The sequence below is a fragment of the Balaenoptera ricei genome, chromosome 18 (genome assembly GCF_028023285.1).
Source record: "Balaenoptera ricei isolate mBalRic1 chromosome 18, mBalRic1.hap2, whole genome shotgun sequence".
In the NCBI taxonomy this organism is placed as follows: Eukaryota; Metazoa; Chordata; class Mammalia; order Artiodactyla; family Balaenopteridae; genus Balaenoptera; species Balaenoptera ricei.
Genome location: NC_082656.1, coordinates 69,391,586 through 69,419,004, shown reverse-complemented (window position 1 = coordinate 69,419,004; position 27,419 = coordinate 69,391,586). Strand labels below are relative to the sequence as shown.

Here is a 27,419-nt window from a genome sequence, read left to right as displayed (position 1 = left end):
GCCCTCTTCAACTGAAAACATTTTCTCTGTGCCAAGAGGACAAGGGCCTCTAGGTGTAAAGGATCATCCAAAGAAGTTCTGAAATCCATTTTTCCAGATCCTTTCAGATTAGCAAGCTACTCCCTGAATATAATCTCACCTTGGTGTTCTTTCTGGGGAACATACTTAATTACTTCAGATGGTGAGCACAAATGCTGCATACATTTCATCTACCTGTTTTGTTTAAGGAAATAACCTAGGAAGTGCTTCCATTTTTTGCTTATTCCTGAAATTTTAAACACAGTTTGAGGAGTTCATTCTTACAAATACAGTACTTGTTTTTGAAAGTTCCCCTCAGACCTCCAAGACTGATTGTCACCACTCCCCTGCCTCTGGTTCCTATGCAGGTCTTTGCTGCTATAACATCTCCCCCAATTCCGACATGCTCATGGGGGGGGGCGGTCAACAGTGACGGTGATAAGCCTGGGAGAGAGAACATCCTGGAAGCTCGCTGCTACTCCCAGGATCACAGGGAGCCAGGGAAGATGATGGGGGCCTGGCCCACCTAAGCGGGGCAACTCAAAGAAACAGCACTGGGCTCCCCCTCTGCAGTTTGCTCGCAGTTTCTTAGGTTCCCTAAATCAGGGTGTTGAGACACATGCAACACTGCTTCCTACTCATTTTAGGAGAAGAGGGATGTAAGCTTTCTGCACTTAGATAAGTAACTTCAAGTAACCAAACGACCAGACTTTCTCCACCTCTGCAGCCAGCTAGACATTGTAAAGAGAAAGTGCTCTTGGCTCTAGAGGGTAAGAGTTTGAGTATCTTCTCCTGACACTTATTAGCCCATGACATATAAGTGAATAACACATTTCTAAACTGATACTCTCCAAATGAGGGACATAGCATTAGGAGTAGTATCTTCCACCTTTGCTCTATACTTACTCACTTTTGTTATGGTTTGGAGAATCATTTTGAATGGGGTGGTAGGAAAAATGGGGAAAATATCTGATGAGAACATCATTAAGTTCAACAAACATTTATTGAAAAAAAATAAATTTGGAGTCAGACAGTTTTAAATTCTGATTCTACTGCTATTTGACTCAGGGTAAGTTATTAATCTCCTCAAGACTCAGTTCCCTAACTAGGAAACAGGGCTAACCCTGTGGGGCTGCTATGAGAATCTGGAACAACAATGAAGCTCCTGCTGTGATGCTGACATGGACCAGGAGCCCAGCCCAACAGGGGGACAGTGAGGGGTGGTGTTTGTCAAACTGCAGGTGCAACCAATGGATCATGATGTCAATTTTGTACCTCATGACCATCATTTTGTCTTTTATATGAACTAGAATAGAACTGATAAAATAGAAAATATCAGAGTACAGAGCAAGAGTAATATTGTTTTGTGAAATTTTTGTTCCTCTCTGTGTGTGCGCACGTGCACATACACTTGAAATCATGATAAGAAGCAGTTCTATTGTGTCAGCGGTCAACAGTGCATTGAAGTCATTAGCAGAGTGGTTAGCTTCTCAGGTTATGGAGTCAGAAATCTCCGTAAATTAAATTTGAATCCTGTTTGTATATTTTGGAAATTAATCCCTTGTGGGTTGCATCATTTGCAAATATTTTTTCCCATTCCGTAGGTTGTCTTTTCATTTTGTTCATGGTTTCCCTTGCTGTGCAAAAGACTTTAAGTTTAGTTAGGTCCCATTTGTTTATTTTTGTTCTTGTTTCCATTACTCTAAGAGACAGATCCAAGAAAATATTGCTGCGAATTATGTCAAAGAGTGTTCTGCCTATGTTTTCCTCTAGGTGTTTAATAGTCTTTAATTCATTTTGAGTTTATTTTTGTGTATGGTGTTAGAGAATGTTCTAATTTCATTCTTTTATGTGTAGCTGTCCAGGTTTCCCAGCACCGCTTATTGAAGAGACTGTCTTTTCTCCATTGTATATTCTTGCCTCCTTTGTCTTAGATTAACTGACCATAAGTGTGTCGTTTTATTTCTGGGCTTTCTGTTCTGTTCCATTGATCTATGGGTATGATTTTTGTGCCAGTACCATACTGTTTTCATTACTGTAGCTTTTTAGTGTAGCCTCAAGTCAGGGAGTGTGATTCCTCCAGCTTCCTTCTTCTTTCTCAAGGTTGTTTTGACTATTCAGGGTCTTTTCTGTTTCCATACAAATTAAAAAAATTTTTGTTCTAGTTCTGTGAAAAATGCCGTTGGTAATTTGATAGGGATTGCATTAAATCTGTAGAATGCTCTGGTAGTATGGTCATTTTAACAATATTGACTCTTCCAATCCAAGAACACAGTACATATTTCCATCTGTGTTGTCTTCCATTTTTTTCATCAGAATCTTAATAGTTTTTGGAGTACAGGTCTTTTGACTCCTTAAGTAGGTTTATTCCTAGGTTTTCTTTTTTTTCTTTTTTGATGCAATGGTAAATGGGATTGTTTCCGTAATTTCTTTCTGATAGTTTGTTGTTAGTGTATAGAAATGCAACAGATTTCTGTATATACAACAACTTATACAGCTCAATATCAAAAAACCAAACAACCCAATCAAAAAATAGGCATAAGATCTAAACAGACATTTCTCCAAAGAAGACATACAGATGGCCAACAGGCACATGAAAAGATGCTCAGTGTCACAAATTATTAGAGAAATGCAAATCAAAATTACAATGAGGTATCACCTCACACCAGTCAGAATGTCCATCATTAAAAAGTCTACAAAAAATAAATGGTGGAGAGGGTGTGGAGAAAAGGGGGCCCTCCTACACCATTGGTGGTAATGTAAATTGGTGCAGCTATTATGGAAAACAGTATGGAGGTTCCCTAAAAAACTGAAAGAAGAGTTAACATATGATCCAGAAATTCCATTCCTGGTCATATATCCGGAAAAGATGAAAACCCTAATTCAAAAAGATACATGCACCCCAATGTCCATAGCAGCACTACTTACAATAGCAAAGACATAGAAACAATACACACACACACACACACACACACACACACACACACACTGGAATATTACTCAGCCATAAAAAAGAATGAAATAATGCCATTTGCAGCAACACAGATGGAGCTAGAGATTGTCATACTAAGTGAAGTAAGTCAGACAGAGAAAGACAAATATCACATATCCCTTATATGTAGAATCTAAAAAAATGATAGAAATAAACTTAATTACAAAACAGAAATAGACTTACAGACACAGAAAACAAACTAATGGTTACCAAAGGGGAAAGTGATGGGGAGGGATAAATTAGGAATTTGGGATTAACAAATATACACTACTATATATAAAACAGATAAACATGGTCCTGCTTTGTAGCAAAGGGAACTATATTCAATATCTTGCAGTAACCTATATTATAAAAGAATCTGAAAAATTTACATATATATAACTTTTATATATATAATATAAAATCACTTTGCTATACACCTGAAACACTGTAAATCAACTATACTTCAATTAAAAAAAACCAAACACACACACACCCACAATTTGAATCCTGGCTCTGCCGCTTACTTGGTAAGTGGGGTAAGCTCACAATGCCTTGGGTTTTAAATCTGTCAGATAAGGATGACGAGAGAATTGTGAGGATTAAGTGGCAGATGGTGGGAAAAGAGGCTAAAACATGTTAAGGATTCTGCGATTGTTAGGAATTATTATTAATACTTGTGTAACTTGTCAGGGCCTGCAACAAGCACTAGAGCAACAGAAATGAGAGACACAGGCCCTCTCTTCAAGGAGAGGAAGAATATAGTCGAGAATGTGGGGAGGGATGAGAAAAAAATGCCGGAGGTCTTGGTGGGGAACTGGAAAGTACAGGTGGGTACAGGGTGGTAGTCAGGAAAGAACCTGGTGGGAGGGGAGCCAGAAATCAAAAGAATATAAAAAAGTGATATTCTCTCTTCTTGTTCTTGGTAGAAAATAATTAGATACATTTCTCTGTTAATGCTTTTCCCCAAAACTCCTGTGTTGTTGTTGTTTTTTCTTTACTCTTTAAATTTATATAAACAATTTGGTTTTTTTTTTTTAGAAATGATAATTTTGTATATTAAAAAAACATAGGTTTATGTTTATACTCTTTAGCATGTATGAGTTATTTGGAGAATACAACTTTTCATAGTGTTATCCATATTTGAATTTCCATATAGGCTGCAATCCTGATGGAAACAATTTGGTTTTTATTATAAGGAATAAATATAAAGAAAATCACCAAGGATCACAAAAACATTAACAGAAATTAAAGAGCAAAGTCAGTCCAAAATGTGTTACTCTTTTTATATCAGTAGAAATAATACCTAAAAGTTTAGTGCCCTGATCCTTAAGAACAATGATAGCTCCTATCGACTGAGTGTTCCCAAGAACCAGGCATGGGCCACAAATGTTTTCACACCCACTTACATCTTCACAGCAAATCTGTGTGGCAGTAGTTCCTATACCTGGTTTAAGAATGAGGAGGACTCTGAAGCTTGGAAGCCAAGTGACTTCATCAAGGTCACACACTCGTATGAGGCAGAACAGGAATAAAGATGTAGGTCATACTGACACTCAGTCTACGCTCTTAAACATTCTATCCCTGGATGCCTCCTGAATGATTTCCTGGGACCTTTACACATTGCACAGTGTCTACAGATTCTCTCTCTCTAATCAACCAACACTGCACCCTGGAGACAAACACATAAAAAGTGGAAAATAAAGGTTCTGTGTTTACAGTGGTTGGTGATCATTATCTACATGGATACAAAGCTTAGCGCTGTTCTATAAACACACTCTCTGGAGTGTGTACACAGAGCATGCTCAAAAGTAGGCTGGAAACTGATGGAACAGAACCAAAACCTGGTGATGTCAAGGTATGTTTAGTCTTTGCTCAGATGTGCTTCCAGACATTTTCGGCAGAGCCAAGAATCATCCAACCTTTCTTTATTTATAGAGTTCTTTACGTACACAAACATACAGCCTTTTCTTATTAAGAAACATTAAAGATAATGCAGGGCACGCTTCCAGATCCTTTCATCCGAGAATATGAAAGGACTTTAGAGACATGCCCATTATTTCTACTAAATAGTCTCATTTGGCCATTTCAGAAATGGGTACAATCAAAACTTAAAACTTGGGAATCTAAACTCATTTATTTTCTACTGTAATCACTAAGTCATGAATCTAATAGCCAGAGGAAATCTTTAAATACAGGGATTATATGTACTGAAAAGTTCTTCCCATTTTTCCTGAAAGGGATGTCTTAAAAAATTTCTTTTTAATTGTAGTAAAACACACATAAAATTTACCACTTTAACCATTTTTGAGTGTACAGTTCAGTGGTATTAAATACATTCATATTGTTGTACAGCCATCACCACCATCCAGCCACAGAACTCCTTTCATCTTGCAAAAATGAAACTCGGTACCCATTAAACAAAAACTCCCCACTTCTCCATCCTGGCAGCTCCTGGCAGCCACCATTCTACTTCTTGTCTCCATGAACTGACTACTCTAGGTACCTCATATTAGTAGAATCATACCGTATTTGTCCTTTGCAACTGGCTTATTTCACTTCGCATAATGTTCTCAAGGTTCATCTGTGTTGTAGCATGTGTCTGAATTTCCTTCTTTTATAAGGCTGAATAGTATTGCATTGTATATATATATGTACCACATTTTGTTTATCCATTCATCTGTTGATGCACCCTTGGGTGCCTCCACCTTTTTGCAATTGAGAATAATGCTGCTATGAACATGCTTGTACAGAGAGCTCTTCAAGACCCTGTTTCAATTCTTTTGGGTTTATAACCTTATGCAGAATTACTGGATCATATAATAATTCGATTTTTAACTTTTTTGAGGAAACTCCATCTTGTTTTCCACAGTGGCTGCACCATTTTACACTCCTACCAGCAATGCACGAGGACTGTAATTTCTCTACATCCTAGTCAACACTTGTTATTTTCTTTTTTTTTTATAGTAGACATCTTAAGGGGTGTGAAGTGGCATCTCACTGTGGCCTGAAAGGAATATCTTGATTTCAAAAATACTTAGAGTAATTCCAGGTATTTTAGAGGCCAGGGGTAGGTAGCAACAGCTGTACTCAGTCATAAGACACAAGTCCACGTTCTCCTTCCTTTGGGTGCCATGTTCTATATGCTTCCTAATAAACAGGCATTACAGAGCTCATTATACCCACATTTCTGGATGAACATTTGCCTGGATCTTTTTGTGTCGTCCCCTCTTTGTGTTTCTCATCTCAAGAGGGTGTTTTTCTGAGCTTCCCTTGATGGCCAGATAATTGTAGAGAATTAAAAAAGAAGAAACACTCAAAATTAAAAAACAAAATCAGCAAGGCTGTCAAAGCAGAGGGCAGGATAGAAGATGAAGGCACAGGGCCTATGTTGCCCTTGGGTATATACCTGTAGGATAGTAATTACTCAACAAATATTCACTGAATTTTGTGGGGTGGGTGAACCATAAGGAATGGCAGGAGCTTCTCCTGTGCATATAATCCAGTCTCTAAAACAATCCCTGAAAGTCATACATCTTTAAGAAGCAGAACAAAAGAGAACAGAAGCAGAGCCCAGGAAGAGAAGGTCAGTTCAACGCTCCACCGTCACAGCAACTGTGTATAGGGTCTCTGGGAAGCACTCCACATGCACTGACTTATTTAGTCCTCACAGCGGCTCGATGAGTTGGTCCTGTCAGCTGCCTTGTAAGGGGGAGAAGACTGAAGAGCACAGAGATGGGATTCCGTGGCCTGTGCTCTTCCTCATTATTCTGTACTGCCTGCCTGGTTAATCATTTATTAAGGGTTGAATTCTAAAAGGTTCCCCAGACCATCAATACACCCTGTAATTCTCAAAGCTCCACAGTTTCACCAAGCCTTCCAGGGAGATAATCACCTTTGAAAAATAGCTTTATTTCCTACAGCAAAATTCCATCTTTAAGACACTTAAAATTCGTGTTTCTCTATAGGAACCTCTCCAGTGCTAAACTAATCATTTATCGTTTTGTTCTCAGTATTATGTGGTTATCAGTGGATAAAAATGTGGCACCTGAGGACGTATGAGTCCAGAAATCTGTCTGGGTCAGTTATTAAATCACATGCACACAAAACAAATGAAAGAACAAACAAACCAACCCTGGTATCTGCTGAAAGTATATGCTGAAAACACCTGCTGCTAAAAATATGCTCTATTGGGGGAAAACGGATCGACACTTTCATGCAATTTGAGAAAACTAATCAACTTAAAAGCAATTAAACTTAGGTGCCTTATAAAAAGAACATGTGAGAATGTTCTGATGTGCATACCTGAGGTACAACTGACATTTTCTTCCTTAAATGGTGAAATCCAATTACGGTTGTCAAGATCCCATCGATGGAAATTTCAGGTTCTAACAGTCTAAAAAGGGCAGCGATGAGGGAACTTGTTCCAGCTCCTGTTCTTCCCACAATGCCAACCTGTAAAGAGATCCATCGGGATTAAGAATTAACAATATGTAACAAACCTAGGAGAAACCCTGGCTGTTGAAGATGAATTTTTAACGTTCTATATAAAGAGTAGTCTGTAAGTTTCTCAACCATGGCACTGTTGACATTACAGGCTAGATAATTCATTGTTGGGGGGTCAGGGGCCTGTCCTGTGTATTACTGTAGGATGTTTAGCAGTAGCCATGGACTCTACCCACTAGATACCAGAAGCATCTCCCACATTTTGGCAACCAAAAATATCAGATATTGACAAATGTCCCCTGGTTGAGACCCCCTGGTCCCAAAAAGAGTTAAAAATAACAGAATCAATCTACTGGCAGTGAAAAGCTAGCAGTCTCTGGCATGGACATATATACACTACCAAACGTAAAATAGATAGGTAGTGGGAAGCAGCCGCATAGCACAGGGAGATCAGCTCGGTGCTTTGTGACCACCTAGAGGGGTGGGATAGGGAGGGTGGGAGGGAGGGAGACAAAAGAGGGAGGAGATATGGGGATATATGTATACGTATGGCTGATTCACTTTGTTATAAAGCAGAAACTGACACACCATTGTAAAGCCATTATACTCTAATAACGATGTTAAAATATATATATATATATATATATATATATATATATATAAAACTAAAAAAAAAAAAAAAAAAAAAAAAGCTAGCAGTCTCCTAAGTCAGCAGTCCACACCCTTTTTGGCACCAGGGGCTGGTTTCGTGGAAGACAATTTCTCCACGGACAGGCAGGGTTGGAGGGGTGGGGGATGGTTCAGGCGGTAGGTAGTCCGAGCGAGCGATGGGGAGCGATGGGGAGCAGCAGATGAAGCCTCACTTGCTCACCCGCTGCTCACCTCCTGCTGTGCGGCCCGGCTCCCAACAGGCTGCGAGTGGTACCAGTCTGCGGCCCGGGGGTTGGGGACCCCATCCTAAGTGGCCCATAAGAAGTTCACTTTTAAATTAGCTTTATTCCTACTGTCTAGGCATTTTGACCTTGAGAATCATGTGGGTAATTTTACAGAGATGTCAACAAGTCAAGTAAGAAGTGTTATACACAAACAAGTACTCATTTTCTCAGGGATCTATTATTTAAGAGGAATTATTCTTTGGTAGAGAAACTAAATCACTTCCTGATGTTAAATATCTTAATTATACCCTGTCTTGAAAGGAAACATCTTAAAATTATAAAATGCAGGTCTCAGTGCTGTAAAAGACAGTAGCCAGCAGACAAAATACACATAATGAGATCAACAACAACACAAACAACATTTGCTACTTACATGGGACCTTTCCTCTGAGCAGTTCAAAAGGCGTTTTATAAACAACTTAATACTTACAATTGCTCCTTGGAAAGATACATGCAAGTTTCAGTCCAGTTATTAAAGCCAAAGTAGAGAGAAATTAAGTGCATTAAGAATAAGATTAAGGAATCAATATAATGCAGGTAAAATGCTGGTCAGGAATAAAACTATACTGTAAAAACTGGCTTTTAAATGTGTGCATCCAAATATGTACTATACAGAAATTGGCCTTTTTTATCAATAAGCTTGCCCAACTCTGTGGTGGGAGCTTCCCAAGAGATGATTTCATTTCTATTCAGAAATTTGGAATCGATGTGGGGTGTAAGACATGCTTTCAATCATTTGTAAATTTATTCAGCAAATTTTTAAAACTCATGGCTTTAAACAGAGAAGAACTAAGTCTTTCTGAGCATGTAATCAGAATGCTGGGAACTTTTCATATTTTCTCATTTGAATGCCTCCAAAGTTTCGAATTTTTGTCTGTAAAATCAATCATAGCATTTCAAAAAAGAATTTATCTCTATAGAGATTAAATGTAAGAAAAGTGAGTTTAGCTAATTTTATTATTTTGTAGCCATTTTATACCTTATGTTAAACCTTAATATATGTAATATAGATGGGCCATTCTCTGCATATAGGCAGGCCCTAGTGCGTGTATATATATATGACTCATGTGTTCTGTGTACAGGCAGACCTTGAACATACTGTGGATTTGGTTCCAGACGACCACAATAATGTGAATATCACCAAATAAAGCAAGTCATAAGAATTTTTTTGTTTCTCTGTACATATAAAAGTTGTGCTTACACTATACTGTAGCCTACTAAGTGTACAATAGCATTATATCTGAAAAACAATGTACATACCTTAATTTTCAAATACTTTATTGCTAAAAAAAGTGCTAACCATCATCTGAGACTTCATTGGGTTGTAGTAACATTAAAGAATGCTGACCACAGATCACCATAACAGATATAATAATATTGAAAAGATTTGGCATATTGTAAGAATTACCAAAATGTGACAGAGAGACAGGGAGTGAACAAAGGCTGTTAAGAAAAATGGGGCCAATGGACTTGCTTGATGCAAGGTTGCCACAAATGTTCAATTTGTAAAAAATGCATGATCTGTGAAGCACAATAAAACCAGGTATGCCTGTATTTCTGGGTGTTCTCATATGTAAACCAACACACATCAGGACACAGGCAAGAACTGTGTCTGTGAGAATGTGCATATGTTCCCATACTATCAGCTCTACTGAAACTGATCCATCTGTGCAAACGGGAACATTTGTAGACTCTTGGTAAATGGCAGAGATATGCAGGGGCACCGAGGGCTGCTCACAACCACAGGACTGTGAGTGCCTAAGAAAAAGGCAACTCAGAGAAAATCTGCTCTGGCTATTTCTACCATTCAGTTATCAAAATACACTCTGGAAGTCTTTCCCAGGACACCAATGGGTTTTTCCAATTGCCCGTGGAGAGTGTCACCAGTATCAGTAAGTTTACATTCCTAATACCAAAGACACTTGGAGACAGTCTTATTTCAGTGTTTTGTGACATACCCATTCTATTTTCTCAAACAGGCCAGAGCTGGCCTCTGACTAACACACCAACTTGTGAGACATTTGCACCTGGATCTCTCTTCATACGTCAAACTCAACATGATCAACACCCAATGTCCCACACAAAACAGCTGCTTCCTCTGACTTCCCCTCTTTACTCTCATTACTTCTTTCTCAGGCTCAGGGGCTCACAATGTCCACCTTACTTCCAGCTTTCCCTAAGTCCAGCATGGTGCCAAGCCCTGCAGATTCTACTCCTGCAATGTTTCATGACTCAATCCCTCACTGAGTCTCTTTCCTTTGAAACTCTTTCCTTAATCATAATCAGTGCAAATGAATTTGAAAAGTAAATTCTAGCTACACCCCAGCACTCTGATGAAACACCATTCTTAAGATGTTGATGTTTTTACTTTCTAGACTTGTATGTTGATGTTCTTATATACTTAAACAGAATGGGATTAACATGAACATACTGTTGTAATCTGCTTTCATTCAGTATTTCATAAAAGTATTTATTTTAATGGCTACATAATATTACAGTATGTGTGATCATTTATTTAACAAACCCCCAATTTCCGGATAGGTAGATGGTCTCCAATATTTTGCTATTATAAACAACTCTGTTAAATATCATTGAAGCTAAATCTTTGCAAACAACCTTCATTATTTCCTTAAGATAAATTCTTAGGTGTGCAACTGATAAGAAACAGGTATGAACACTTTCAGAGGAAGCCGTTAAGTAGCGCCAACCTACCCTCCAGACATATGATAATATTTTGTTTTCCTTTTTTTGGCCGTGCTGCATGGCTTGGGGGATCTTAGCTAACCATACAGGGATTGAACCCGGGCCCACAGCAGTGAAAGTGCTGGGTCTTCACCACTGGACTGCCAAGGAATTCCGGATACCATTTTCTACTCCCACTCGTAAACCTAGGTGCACATTCGCAAACCTAGGTGTTATAACTTTGTTTTAATTGACATCAGTTTGATTCCAAAAAGTGGAATCACTTTCCCTGATGTCTTGCCGGAGGCCCAGCAGCTACTGGCTCCCTGCCTTCCGCATCTGCCCACTCTGGTCCACGCGCACCCACTTCTCAGATTAAACTCCCGAAGGTGGCTCTGTGCCCTTCACTCCACCCCGGGAAGTCTCCGCTACAAAACTGTCCCCGCTTACCTCTCCATCCTCCATCTCCACGAGGCAGCTTCCTTGGGGTTACTAGGTAGTTGTGACGGCTGAACGTGAAAATGTGTGCTATACACCTAGCAGTTCTTTTCCCTGAATGCTCTGCAGGTGCCTAGTTCTTCATTCACTGAATCAGGGCATCGTGCCTTTGCTCATGCTGGTCCCACCTCCCAGAATGCCTTCCACATGCTGAAACCCTAACCATATATCACTAAGTCTGCCTCACCGGCCTAATTCCTCAGAAATGCTCTCCCTGACCCCTCCTGTGGACTTCTCTCAACCCTAATAGACATGATACCATCTTTTTCTAAAGTTCCATAAAAATGATGACCTCCTTCTATCTTACAAAGCTAATATGGCCTTTTCCTTATTTTTTCAACTGGACTGTATGTGTTGACAGTACGATCTGTATTGGATTTGCCTTGTATTATTTGTATTACCTGTGGTGTCCTGAGACAAAGAGGCATTATGTAGGGAGTTGAGATTTTTAACTCAAGCTGGAGAAATTTATGGAAAATTGATTACCATAGTATTTAGGTATATGATAAGTTGGACAGAAAAAAGACATGGCAGGTGGATCCTACCGCCATAAATACAATTGCAAATGGCCAACCTCACATTTTCATGCGGCAGACAACTGATACAGTATAAGTGGTTACGGTCATTTTACACACTATGAAAATGACAACAATCTTTGTCCAGGCATTTACTCTATGCTGGTCTCCATGCTGGGTGCTTTAAGTGTCTTATCTTGTTTAAGTTGTTCAACAACCCTAGAGGTTAGGTCCTATCACTTCCATTTTGCAAAAGAAAAGATTGAGACTTGGTAAGATTAATTAGTCTGCCTGAAATCATGGAGCCCGTAAGTCACAGGACGGGACTCAAATACACTTGCATCGGCCTCTTTTCCATTCTGCTGATGGCCTCCTTATCACCTGGATGGCCTGGCAGCTTATTATGCCCCTCTATGTAGCTAGAAGAGAAAGCGGGGAGAGGTGTAGCTGCAGTTAAAAGAACAGGTCTACCATATAGATCCTATGCCAGACAGTTAAAGCATGACATGAACACAGGTACCTGAGCTCAGGTGGGCTGGCTGTCAGCAGGAAGAACTGGCACCCACAGCTGGGCTGGGAGAGAAACCTGCAGCTAAGTGGGCACACGGTGCCTGGGAAACAGGCCAGACAGACCCAGTGCCCTGCTTCGGGCAGCAAGAGTAATTTTTGATCCCGTCAGGTGGTGGAAGAGCTGCACATACACTGCTACACTGGGCTGTCTCTGACTCCGGGCCCAGGCAGGGCCGAGCCTGTGGTGAAATACCTATAGTGCCCCCAGGAGGCTGGTGTGGGGAAGGCCAGACAGCAGGATGAAAACTGCCTGTGATGAAGACAGACTCCACTGAAAAGATGCAAATAAATGCACTGGAATTACACAGAATTAGATTATAATGTAAAGGCACGATTTGCAGAATATAAAAGTATGTAAATTTGTAGGGTAAGTGGCACAAAACTTTCTAGAGCCGCATGCTAAGACACAAGAGGGGTTAGGTGATTCATGAGCTCAATTGCAAACTGTCAAAGGACATTTCTTGGAAATCACAGGTTATCAGTCATCAAAAATTGCCTATGGGAGAGAAACGACTTTACTGGGAGGTCTTGTTTAAATGTGATTCTGAGTCAAGAAGTCTGGGTGGGCCTGAGATTCTGCATTTCTAAGAAGCTCCAGGACCCACCAACCACCATGAGGCAGCTCACCACACAGGGAAAGAAATGCTGGGATCCCCATTCCATGGTCGGTTTCCAAGAAAGATTCACCTACAATGTCACTGATCTAATCTGCATCCAAGAGGAACAAAGAGTCCCCCTGCCACACTGACGAGGAAACCAACAGCAGATGCAGTGCTAAATCTTAAGCTGGATTTTAAAGAGGCAAATGGCTTAAACAAACCTTTTCTCTTGAGTTAATGACTGTTGTCAGGTCCTTCAATACCAGAGGCCCATCCAAGCTGTACCTTAAGTTAATATTTTGAAAGAAAATCTTTCCTTCATGGGGCCAGGCTGGTGGTAGATGATGAAAGAAGTATTTCCAGGGTGCTTCTCTCTCAAGGTCTGTATATTCAATCACTCTTTCTACTGAAATCATCTGCAACACATATGACATCACATGAGTTACGAAGGGAAGGTCTCGTTCATGGATGTTCAGAGATTGTAAATGAAGCATTCTGCTTTTATATCTTTACATCTGCGTTTCTATGGTTAAGAATATATACAATGGAATATTACTCAGCCATAAAAAGAAATGAAATGGAGGTATTTGTAATGAGGTGGATGGAGATAGAGTCTGTCATACAGAGTGAAGTAAGTCAGAAAGAGAAAAACAAATACAGTATGCTAACACATATATACGGAATCTAAGGAAAAAAAAAAAAAAAAGGCCATGAAGAACCTAGTGGCAAGACGGGAATAAAGACACAGACCTACTAGAGAATGGACTTGAGGATATGGGGAGGGGGTGGGGTGAGATGTGACAGGGTAAGAGAGTGTCATGGACATATATACACTACCAAATGTAAAATAGATAGCAAGTGGGAAGCAGCCGCATAGCACAGGGAGATCAGCTTGGTGCTTTGTGACCACCTAGAGGGGTGGGATGGGGAGGGTGGAAGGGAGGGAGATGCAAGAGGGAAGAGAAATGGGAACATATTGTATATGTATAACTGATTCACTTTGTTATAAAGCAGAAGCTAACACACCATTGTAAGGCAATTATACTTCAATAAAGATGTTAAAAAAAAAAAAAAAAAGAATATCTCAGGTCTTAGCAAACACAAAGGACAGAAGTAGGAGTTTGATGAAGCCTTTGATGATTTGCAAACTTGTTTATGGCCCTGTAACACTGTCCTTTACAGCTACTTCCTTCAACACTGTATTAAAATTAAAGAATTAGAGAAATGAAGGCAAAGATTTTATTGATCCACTTTTCACACCTGAATAAAAAGCAAAAGAATTTTGTTAAAGAAAAGAATACTGATGGACGCCCGTCAGTAATGTGTTGCTACAGAAGGGCCATTGGTTATAGACGAGCAGGACTGGATGGTCACCACACCTCACTTTAATAATTAATCATGGGCTTCTCTGGTGGCGCAGTGGTTGAGAATCTGCCTGCCAATGCAGGGCACACGGGTTCGAGCCCTGGTCTGGGAAGATCCCACATGCCACGGAGCAACTGGGCCCGTGAGCCACAATTACCGAGCCTGCGCGTCTGGAGCCTGTGCTCCGCAACAAGAGAGGCCGCGATGGTGAGAGGCCCGCGCACCGCGATGAAGAGTGGTCCCCACTTGCCGCAACTAGAGAAAGCCCTTGCACAGAAACGAAGACTCAACACAGTCATAAATAAATAAATAAATAAATAAAAGAACGTGAATTTCTTTAAAAAAAAAAAAGCAAACTGGGCTATTCATTTAAAAAAATAATAATAATAATAATTAATCACTTTCTACTCTATTAGAAGAAAGAAATGGAAAGATTTTGTTTCTACTGTTTCTCTCCCTTTAGGAGAAGATGCTAATATTCAAAAGAGAGTATAATTTACATATCGACTGAGGTCTTTTAAACAACTTTAATTTGACACCTTTGATAGCTCATTCTGAGAGGGGGCTTATCCTACCAGAAAAAAGGGACACCAGCAAATTCAGGTGTTCAACACATACAAGATCAAGTGCTAAAATGGGGGACAGAGGAACCTATTAATTAAATAAACAAACCTCAAAATACTGAATTCTTCTTTTACCAAAAATGAGGAATTACCCATTAAGAAACAAAAATAAACAAACCCCTAAGAAATTAGCTTATATTCTCTCCAGGATTTCAGAACCTCCCTCTTACAGAGACATTTATTATATTTGAAGACAGCTTATGATGAATATAAAATCTGCTGATATGGCACACATAAGACTGAGAAAAAGATGTATATATTTTATTTTACATTAACTTTAAACAGATAGAAGAGGATATAAAAAAATCTCTTAACTATGACGTAAAAATAACAGTTTTACTATTTTACATAAGAATTGCTTTTATGCCATTTAATGGCAAGGAGACTTGACAAAGCTAAGAACGATAAGATAAGATAAACATCACCATATTCTCAACTTTGACGCTTTGCCTGATGCACCACTGGATCATCCCCATGAGCGTGAGGGCGAGAGACAGTGCCAGGCCAACCCGCCCAGCATCCAAAGCTAAATGAAGAAGAAGAAGGGGAACAAAGTCAGTCTCATTCTCAACCCCTTGCTCAGCTCCTCCTGTCACTTTACCAGGACCCCTTTACATATTTAAATCATTTCATACAATGATAGTATTACTCATACTTTTACTATCTGTTGATTGAGACCATAATACAGTGAAAAAAAACCCCACTATAAATTTAGAAAGACTGTTAGATGTGTTTATTAATCCCAACAGGACTGACATACATTTTACAGTATTATATAGGTGAGGAATAATGTCATCATTCAGACTTTCGTCATTACGGTTTCAAGAATCATTATGTAATTTCACTTACTATGTCCAATGTAGCTGCAGGTGAAACCACGAAAAACAAGGCAATGGGTTTTAAGAGCCAGTGCTTTTAAATCTAAAATACCACTCTCACTGTTTCTTATTCAGTGTTGTTACTATGGAGTAGTTAGGGATGGTGAGTTCATGGCACGCAGGCCAATACCTGCTCGTCTGGTACCCACACAGCAGAGGATACTGTCCTTTCCTACAGGGAATCTTTCTCACCTCAATACCCACAACTAAGAGATCTGAGTAGCCCTAAAGCTAAAACCTAAAGTGCTCAGCTGAACAAAAAGCTTAATGGTAAACTTGGTTCTCTCTTCCCAACTATAGGACACTACCTGGAATGTTCAGAAGGTCGGCTTGCTGCAGTTGCGAAGACCTCCACCCGTTCAGAGAAAGAAAAAAAAAGATAAAAGGTCTCATCAAGACACAAATGACTTCACGTGGACCACACTGTGGAATCACACGCTATAAATGCTATAATTTATTAGAACCAAACAGTGTATATTAGACAAGATGGCAAGAGTCTAATTTAATAACTGTAAACAAAGCTATAAACTGTAGGCATACCACAAACGTTCACATCTGTACTTACTTTCTGCCAGAATCAGGGACACAAAGGCAACAACAGTGACAAGGATGGCACAGATGGCATCCAGACGCATGGCCAGCCATCGGGACGTAGTCAAAAGCAGTAACCAAGCCTCTGGATTTGTGAACCGTAATAAGCATAATAAATAAGTAGAAAAACCATGTTAGCTGCTTCTAATGAGGGACAGCATTTTGCTCAGTTGAGCTACACAAGATTTTACACAAGGTAGGACAGCAAAGCTCCACACCCAAGGAGCCTGAACACTCCAGAAAGCTAGGTTTTGACAGAAGACAACATATGGTACACATAGGAATCAGTCCAGGGGCTTTGTGGGAAGCATGCACTGAAAAATTCAACCCACAGGTTATAAACAGAAATACAATCATAATAAAGAACATGGAAAAATGGTCTCATCGGTACATTTCCTGCAGTGGTGGGCGTCAAAGTGAGGCTTATCCTCTCACATGTCAACTGTTCCCTTTTCTCCAGTAGCAGAGAGCTCAGCTCGCACTCTGCTTCCAGCACCTTCTGCACTTACTGCGGGGCCCTGCGTAGCGTTTATTCTTACGAGCCAGTATCTAAACGACCACCAGCTAACAGGATCTGCATGTGGCTTTCAAAATGCCACTTTATCTTCAAAATACAAAAAAGACTGGATAACTGAGCCAGGATTTTATAGACTTAGAGGAAATTCTGAAATTTCTACCTAGAAAAAACTTCACTGATACAAAGAATAATACACATCAAGTGGGCGGCAAATCAGGAAATTATTTTCCTCAATCACATCTGCTGCCCTTCATGCTGTGAAAAGAGAGTCGGCAAACTACAGCCTGGGGGCCAAAAACGGCCCACCACCTGTTCTGAAAATAAAGTTTTATTGGAACACAGCCATGGCCATTTGCTGATGTATTATCTTTGTCTGTCTTTGTGCTAAAACAGGGAAGTTGAAAAGTTACAACAGAGACAGTATCGCAAACAAAGCCTAAAATATTACCCTCTGGCTCTTTGCAAAAAAAAGTTTGCTGACTCCTGCCCTAAAGGGACAGAAAGCCACAGGTCACAGTGATGGAAGGACAACATAAGCCAGTGAGGGGAGAAAAGCAGGGGGTGTGACGGGAAGAGAGGAGCACAGAGGGGAGGCTGAGAGGAAGGGGTGGGGAGGAGGACGTGGGGAGGCAGAGAGAGAGGTGTGGGCCAGCGAGACCACCTGACAAGGACTCAAGCCTCAGAAAGCAGCACCTCCCATCCTTTGAAATCATTTCCAGAAACTTACAGACCTGAATGCAAGTCCTGGTGTGTGTCAAACACTTCCTGAAACTTCTTTTTTTTTTTTTTTTTTAATGTATTTTTTTTTAAACGCATTGTTTACTTTGTTTATTTATTTATTTATTTTTGGCTGTGTTGGGTCTTCATTTCTGTGCGAGGGCTTTCTCTAGTTGTGGCAAGCGGGGGCCACTCTTCATCGCGGTGCGCGGGCCTCTCACTATCACGGCCTCTCTTGTTGCGGAGCACAGGCTCCAGACGCGCAGGCTCAGTAATTGTGGCTCACGGGCCCAGTTGCTCCGCGGCACGTGGGATCTTCCCAGACCAGGGCTCGAACCCGTGTCCCCTGCATTGGCAGGCGGATTCTCAACCACTGCGCCACCAGGGAAGCCCTTCCTGAAACTTCTGTTCAGCATTGTTTGCCCGGATGGTCCAGAGTCCCCGGAGAGAAGATGCTAAGTGGGAAAACACTAGGCTCCGAGCTGGGGAAGCAGAGACAGACAAACAACAGAGAAAGTTAGGGAGGCTGGATGCAAGGAGACCAACTGCCTCTCGTGCTCTGTGGTTGCACATCCTGCCAAAGGGCTTCCTGGGAGAAGAGGGATGATGTCGCTTCTGTAGAGGGTCCTCCGCATGAAGCCTCAAGCTCACACCTGCTCACACCTGCTCACACCAAGCTGCACTTTAATGACCTGGAAACGAAGATTCTCTCTGAACCTAGCTTTGACCAGATTCAAATCACAGCTAGATTTAGATACAGAAATTCTCTACTAGCTCATTCATCAAGGTCCTCCTCAAACACGCTTCCCTCCAAATTCTTCCCTGATATCCCTCCAGTTGGAAACTGTTCACTAATTTTTTAAAAACTTAATGAAGTATCGTTGATTTGCAATAATGTGTTAGTTTCAGGTATATAGCATAGTGATTCAGTTTTTTTCTGATTATGTTCCATTATAGGTTATTACAAGTTACTGAATAGAATTCCCTGTGCTATACAGTAAATCCTTGTTGCTTACCTACTTTATCTGTTAATCCCATACTCCTAATTTGTTCCTCCCTCCCTCCCTGCCCGCTTTGGTAACCGTAAGTTTGTTTTCTGTCTCTGAGTCTGTTTCTGTTTTGTATATATAGTCATTTGTATTATTTTTTAGATTCCACATATAAGTGATATCATATAGTATTTATACTGCCCTTCTCTGACTTACTTTACTAAGAATAATATTCTCGGGCTTCCCTGGTGGCGCAGTGGTTGAGAACCTGCCTGCTAATGCAGCGGACATGGGATCGAGCCCTGGTCTGGGGGAGATCCCACATGCCGCGGAGCAACTGGGCCCGTGAGCCACAACTACTGAGCCTGCGCGTCTGGACCCTGTGCTCCGCAACAAGAGAGGCCGCGATAGTGAGAGGCCCGCGCACCGTAATGAAGAGTGGCCCCCGCTTGCCGCAACTAGAGAAAGCCCTCGCACAGAAACGAAGACCCAACACAGCCAAAAATAAAAAATTAAAAAAAAAAAAAAGAATAATATTCTCTAGGTCCAACCGTTTTGCTGCAAATGGCAATATTTCATTCTTTTTCACGGCTGAGTAACTACTGTCCACTAATTTTTGAGTCAGCAGCATTTTTAAAGTTAATTCTCTGTGAGAGTCCTCAGCACACTGCATTTTGATGAGCATCTCCGTGTCGTCTCCACCTTAGCTTAGTAACGTCAGGGCTGGGATACAATCGGCATGCCCCCCAGACTGGAACAGTGCCAGGCACAGGGCACGGGGGAGAGAAGAAGGTGAGCGGACAGTCTGCCGTCGCCCTGCCTCCTGGGGCTCTCCCTGAACCTGCGTCAAGAGCCCCTCTGCAGGTCACCGAGCCTGGGTATCGCACTGCCCTTGTGCCCACAGGACCCGGCAGCCGAGGCGTCTCTGAATAGTCTTGACTCCACTCCATGAACCTGATGGATGTTTTTATTAACTGCCTGCTGGATGCTTGAGGCTTCTGGAGGTCACTCTGCATGTGACACTCACATCGCTCTTTTAGAATCTGACCGTGGCCTTAGTGTCCATTCTCTTTTGAGTGACGTCATGTGGGTTTGGGGCCTGGTGTCACATGACTGGCCATTCATTTCCTGCCATCTTCTCTAAGAGCACACTGAACACGAGCACCAGGGTCTGGCTTCTGCACATCAGGGAACAGGTGGGTTTCAGCCTGCTGGGCAGGGAGGACCCTTACGATTTTCATTCCCCACCGTGAACTAGGCTATAACCTGCTGTTGTCAGGGACAGTGTGAGTCTGTGACCTTGGATATGGCTTCATCATTCAGGCACTGCCAAATGAATAAAGTTGGCTAGAGAAAGGCAGCCAAACTTCATCCTGGTTTTATGTACTGCTCCCTGACTGACCACTGCTATGCTCGCTTTTGCAAAAATATGCAAAAAAAACCCCATTATAATCAGCTGCGGATTTGTCATTAAGATGACAAAAGTTAACCTAAGCTTCCAGAGGCAGCTAGGCAGTAGGATCTGAAAATAAACCTCAGGACTTTAGTAGTTCTTCAGAGCACAAAAATGAAGCAGGTTTATGTCGTCTGGCCACAGCAATCAGCCGTCCTTCTTTTTGCTAGTGGCTCTAGCAGTGGCCTTAAGACATACTACCATTTACTGTATAGAGAAAACAGCAGTGTTATTATTTATGACAGAGACCCACTATCTAGAGAGAAAACATAAACAGTTCTAATGAACTGACCACCACATTTAGTTATCTGGGGGAGTGGGGGAGGGAGTATACGGACTGAACTTACGGTCTAACACTGTCACAGCCTACTAGGGTGCCGAAACACAAATACCCCACAGGAGCTGTGCCCAAGTTTTCAAAACCCCCATAACACACACTGAAAAATTCCTGCACTGATTCTTTAAAAAAGCCTCAGGAGGTGCCCGTCTCTCCACTTTCATATGGATGGGAGGTGGCCCTCGCCCCAGGCAATATTCTCTGTCAAGCATTCCTTCTGGAGCAACTCCTCTTTGAACGTACCACGTCTGCTTTGCAACAAGACTGCTGAATGACTCCGTTTCATGAGTGGCCTCAAATCATAAAACATCTGAAGCCTCGCGCACACAGAAGACCAGATGGAGCTCATCACTTCCTCTCCTGCTTCCCCAGGTCCTACCATCCTACCAAGTCACACGGGCAGAACAGCGCACACACCTGGACTCTAGCGCTCCACGGTCCATTCAAACACCTCACAAAACCAGACCTCACGGGGCTTTAGCTGGTTCTTTTGATGACTGAAACTTTTTTCCACAGCTTTTATGAAACTGATGCCCACTTTCCTTTACGTAAACACTTAGGATAAATGCCTCTTAAGAATTTATTACTTTAAAAAAAACATACAAATACCACAACAAAAAAACTCCTTTGTCTTGATGAATTTAGATTTTTTTTTCCACTTAGTAGATACGAAGAACCTTGGGATCAATATGCTTCCCTTCTTGGCTTGGTTTCTAGAAAGTTAAGTTGGTATTAATTTGCAATAACTACCTATATGGTTGGGATTTCTGATGTAAACAGCTTCCTTCCTTACTTTTTGGCTACTGTCCTTATACCTTTTTAAAAAATATATAACAATTCTACTTTCCTTATAATTTTTTGTTTTAATATTAACGAAATATGTTTGTGCATTAATAGTGAGACAAGCTCTGAATTATTTCATCCTCTCTGATTACCTGCAGAATAGAATAATTAATCATAAAATGTGTTTCCCATTATTCTAAAACTAGGAAGTTGATTGGCGTAATAAACTAAATGTGTACTCAACGGATTCCCCCTCCTGTGTCCTTCTAAGGGGATTATTTTCAGCAGCCATTTATATGAACAGCTTTGGGGAAGGGGGACCACAAACAGGGTGGTATCACACCAAACACTGGTGATGACACATGCACACCTGAAAATAACAGCACTTACCTTTTCAAAGCATTTAACAAGTGCAACTTAGTTGCCATCTTTGAACATGAGAAAGAATGTATTTTTCAAATATATTACTTCCGGGGCTTCCCTGGTGGCGCAGTGGTTGAGAATCTGCCTGCCAATGAAGGGGACACGGGTTCGAGCCCTGGTCTGGGAAGATCCCACATGCCACGGAGCAGCTGGGCCCGTGAGCCACAACTACTGAGCCTGCGCGTCTGGAGCCTGTGCCCCGCAACGGGAGGGGCCGCGATAGTGAGAGGCCCGCGCACCGCGATGAAAAGTGGCCCCCACTTGCCGTAACTAGAGAAAGCCCTCGCACGAACCGAAGACCCAACACAGCCAAAAATAAATAAATAAAGTAGCTATTAAAAAAAAATAAATAAATAACCCAATTTAAAAAAATATATATATATTACTTCTGACATACGTTTCCTGATGTCTCCTTTCCTTTTCCTAATCTTTTCCTTTCCTCATCACTTCTAGTAACTTTGGGAGAAGAAAAATCCCCTATTTTCCTTCTTCATTAGTTCCAACGTGATGAAATGTCTGTTTTTTAGAAAAATGTTTACCGAGTGGCTCCTCTACGTGAGGAAGTATGTCATGAACAAGACAGAAACGGTCCCTGGCCTCATGGTGCTCACATTTCGTCCTCCTTGTGCTAAAATGCCAAGCTGCAGCTGACCCGCCACCAGCTCCATTTGCCTTAAGGGCCACACGGACTCACAGTGGCCATAATATCCAATTACCTAATGTTAACTTAGTGCGAAATTCCAGAAGACAGAGTCTGCAGAACTTCAGGGGTCTGGTTCATTACAGCATAAATGGAAGCCAGCCCGAGTTGCCATCCCAACCCGAGAGCCCCGGGTACTCACTTGCACATTCCAGGCGTTTGACAGCTCCTGACGTCTCTAAGAAATATTGCCGAAGAACAAAGAAAATGATGCCAAGGGGAACCAGGGGTATCACAGTCCAAGGAATCACAGCCACCATCACGCCTGCAGCGTGCACCATCACACCCATCACAAGGAGAAATGTCTAAAATAGCAAAAAGAGACACAGAGGTCTCCTTGTCAAGGATTCTTTTCAAAGATAAACTTGGCTGTTTTGTTAGGATTACATTCCTTTCCTTGAAAGACTTGTTGGAATGGTAGGGAATGCTTTCCCATCCAAAGAAATAAAATTATAGGTGGTCCTCATATTTACTTACTGCATGTGTCAAACACTATAAGAACTTGCTAGGTATTAGCTCTTGTGATACACTCAGTAGTCCTATGAGGCAGGCATTACTATTCTTCACAGATGAGAATATTTGAGACTCAGAGTAGGACTTGAATCCCAAACTCTCATGAGTCAGTAGGTGTTACTAGAGAGATGAGCAAGCAAGTATCACAGATGAGGAATTGAGAAGCTTCATCTATACCTGTAGGGATAAAGAAGTGGTTAATTACAAATTCAGGGTCCAGAAAAGTATAAAAAAATTCAAATGTTGACCTTTGGAAGTAGGAATTCCTCTTTCTTTCTTGGTTTTCTAACCATAGTTAGTATTTACTGAGTGCTGAATGTGTACAGGGCTGTACATTTAATACTTCACGTGTATTAACTTAGTTGATCCTCACAATAGCCCTATCGAGTAATAGTATTATCTCACCTTACAGATGGAGACACTGAGGCACAGGGAGAGGAAAAGCAACTTGATCAAGACGGCAAAGCACAAGTCACGGAGCTGGAGAGCCCAGGTTACGAGCCATTATGACATATTTAAGCTTGCTCCCAACTTTCTATCATTATGCTAAGTATTTAAAATGTCCATTTCAAAGGCTAATGATTATAACAACAGCAGATGCCATTTACCAGGTGTTTACTGTAAGCAAGGCCCTGTGCTAAGAGTCCCATGAACATTCACTTAATCTTCATCTAATCCCGTAAGGTGATTTTATCTCAGGAAATGATCTTGGCTTAAAAAGACAGCAGACAGAATAGAAACCCAAGGCACTGAAGGATGCTGATTTAAGCATCCATCTTTATCAGGAGAAGTATGATATCATGGTGTACAGCTTCAGGCGACAGGAATGCAATCAGCACTTAGCATCTGCCTGCTGTGAAAGCGGGGTGGGGTGGGAGAGACGTGCAGAATCACATAGCCTGAACCAAGGCCTCTGAATTTTACAGTCTCAGATGGATACAGATCCACGGTGATCTGTACAAGTCACAGAGCGCTGGGGAAACACAGGGAAGAATATGTGAACACTTTTTTGAGGATTCTAAGAGACTGACAACTGAATTTCACAGGCTGGTTTAACAAACAGAAAGAGTGGCATGAATAATTTGCAGGTAGCAATCACATTTGATGGAAATTTTGACCAAAAAGGAGCTGGGCTGGGAAGGTTGAGATGCTTGTCCGAGTTAACAGCAGTTGTTCTGTGTCCTCTCAGCGCCAGCACCTGCATCCTGCGCTCTCTGGCGCAGGCCCCTCCCCGCCTTGTCACCCAGGGCAGCTGGCCCCGCGCGTCTCTGAGGGACGGGTTAGCGGGGTAATGCCTGTATCACAGAGATGCAGGTTATCGTTTCACAGCTCTTCCAAATCAGTTTTCTCAGGGGATCCTCACAACCATCTTGTGAATAAGAACAGTAAGAACTGTCCTTTCCATTTACAGATTGAGAAACATGAAGCTGGGAGGTAAGTAGTTGTCCTAAGTATTCCCGGGAAGTTAGTGTGTTCCTTAGAGAAAGCCAGGAACTGTTCATACTCAGGAAATCCCAGAGCCACAGCTGCAGGCAGGAGGAGCCTGGAAGGAGGAGGAAGCTTCCAGAACTGTGACTTTATGACCAGGAGCCCTTGTGAACCAAATTGCATTATCTGGATGTAGGCCCATGTGCTTTTCCTGTTTCTCCCAGTCTCTGTCGTGGTATCAGTATAAAACTCAGAGTGAAGAGGAATGGAATTCTGAAGGAACAATTCCAATCATAAGTGGAGAAAAACAGGGCTGTCTGACCTCTCTCCTATTATACCTACAGCTGAACAATTTCTTACAGCCACCGGATTAACTGATGCATCCCACTCTGCTACACCCTTTGTGCTCACGGGGAGGGTCCTTCCAGCTCCTATGTCTAGCCTTAAGTCACTTGGCTTGCCATTGTTGGTTGTCAGGAAAAAAACCTGCTGAAATGTCAATTAGGAAAAAATCCAAATTACAGTTTTTTAGCAGATTCACATCATTTGATTGGACAACATTCACCAGTGTCAATAATCTGGCTCTCCCCAGGTGAGGGCCTTTTATGACTAACCCAGCCCGGCAGATTACCTGGGAAGCAGAGGTACGATCAAAACAAAGGGCTCCATGGGAGCTGTGCCAACACCTTTCTTTGGGTACCTGTTAAAACTGGTAACTGTTGCTCTCAGAGCCTCCCCAGTTAGGTTAGGTCCTTCAGATTTCATGCCCCTAAATTCTGAAGCAATTCAAAGAGGCTTTCTCCAAGAGTTTTATTTGTACTTGTTGGTCATACTATAGCCATCCTCATTGTAGACTGGATATTATAAAAATATATAAAATATATATTTTTCATAAAAATATATATATGTATACAATACAATGTATGGGTTTACATTTATATGTATCTATGCATATAGATGTGAATCTTTTATTGCCAGCTGTCTCAAACTCTTTATAGAAGTTGGTAGAAGACAAAAATAGTATCTAAGCAAAAAGTCAACATCTGAAGAAGGAAAAGAAAGATTCTGGTGCATGATAAACAACCCTTCCTTGAAGCCAATCTCACTTCTCCTTCCACATTCGCAGGAATTCCAAGGAGCCTAATCCAAGCTGCACACACAATTCCCCCCATCTGATTGGATTTCAGGCCCATATAATGACCCACCTCACCATGGCCAGTGCTTCTGTACCTCTGTCACACTATGGCACAGAGATGATGATGTGTACACAGCAAGAAGCATGTTGACCTAGAAGCAAGTGACCCAAGTCCTGATGCCCCAAGAAATAAGGGGAATCATTATGTTGATATGCTTATAACCCATTTGGAGCACACCAGTTGGGAAATTTTATCCAAAGTCTATGAAGCCACATGAACAAATACAAAAACTTCTTAGATGAAATCTTTCACTTGAGAGTACATGGTGATTTTTCACAATTCAGAATACTTCTTTAGTTTGCAGAGAATGACAACCTACACCTGGAGTGGAAATTCCATTAGCCACGTATTGTACTGAGATAGGGTTTAGGGCTAAGCTTCTTGAATATTAACAGGGAGGGTAAGACCCTACGGCTACTCTCAATCTTAGTAAAAACTGGGATATACCAACAACATAAAAGGATGGTGGTTGGAATTAAATAAGATAATGTATACAAAGGGCTTACCAGTTCATATGTAACAAATATAAAGTGTAACTCCATCATTACCACCCTTCAGTATGCTTTGCGTGCCAGCAGCCAGGGGGAAGAGAGGAGGTGTATTAATAGACTTACAGGCCCAAAGAATCTTATGAATCTCAGAAGTTGGACCTTAAGAGGCAGCTCATTCTAACCATTAGAACAGCTTAGTACTATCCAAAGATGTATCAGAGCAGGTGCTATTTTTCCTAGATGTGGTAATGATGTCACATGTACCAAAGGGACTGTGGCTTTTCTCTGGTCACAGCGAAAAACGTATCTGAGGTCTATTTTGTTTGAAGATGCACTTTTAAAGTAATATGACCAATAAACCTCATGCCTACTACAATTTCTGTCCTCTCTGTATTTTCTTCCCAAGTCTAGGTCTTCCAAAGATTGATAACCTTAGGCATATGGCAGCAAGTCAACATTTTTTGAGATGTTTGTTTTCTTATTCCATATCTTCTCTCTGTTTCAAGTTTTCCTTTTTCTTGGTGAAGACTTACTGTTATGAAACTACTGAGCATTTATGGGAGACTAAGGGAAAACATGGTGGACTTCTGAACCAATAAAACCAAACCACATTATTCAATATATTCCAAAGACAAGATCAATTTGATATTTTCTATTTCATGCACCATGAATTCATGGGTTGATATCAATGGAAGTACAAAAGCTAGATTTGGTACACTAGTGAATCCCAGGAAATTCACTGGGATTATATTTTCCCTTCTGTCTGCATTGTCTACTTTTGTTGGGTTTCTTGGGATTGTATCTGTTCTCTCCCATGAGGGGAGCAGTCCTAGATTCCCAGCTAGTTAGGGAATAACAGCCTGCTCAGCTCACAGAGCGGACTGTTCATTAAAAGGTCTTAAAAGTGCTCGCCTATAGAACACACTAACGTGTCGATTTAAGAATTACTCTTTAAATAAGAAAAAAGAAAATTTCATAAGAAAGATGAGGTCTAAGCCCAGAAAGCAAAATGACTTGAAAAAAAAAAAAACACCCAATCTAATTTTAATAAATACATAAACGCCAAGGACACAAAATGAGGCTGAGTAGTTTAAATGTGTAACACCTGTATTTGGATGGTGGTTAAAAACATTAAAATTTCACCAGAAAGTCTCGACCTATAGAATTAACACTGTATTATA

The 27,419-nt window shown here is 41.2% G+C and overlaps 1 protein-coding gene across 1 annotated transcript in view; it reads right to left on the bottom strand.

The window, feature by feature from the left end:
- LOC132352444 (ATP-binding cassette sub-family C member 4-like) overlaps positions 1–27,419 on the bottom strand; it is a 127,709-nt gene that overhangs the window by 45,508 nt on the left and 54,782 nt on the right. The window contains 7 exon segments of the mRNA XM_059902907.1: positions 7,295–7,444; positions 13,456–13,650; positions 15,648–15,748; positions 16,666–16,776; positions 17,940–17,969; positions 18,300–18,407; positions 22,753–22,915. Of these exon segments, the coding sequence (XP_059758890.1) occupies positions 7,295–7,444; positions 13,456–13,650; positions 15,648–15,748; positions 16,666–16,776; positions 17,940–17,969; positions 18,300–18,407; positions 22,753–22,915 (858 nt within the window).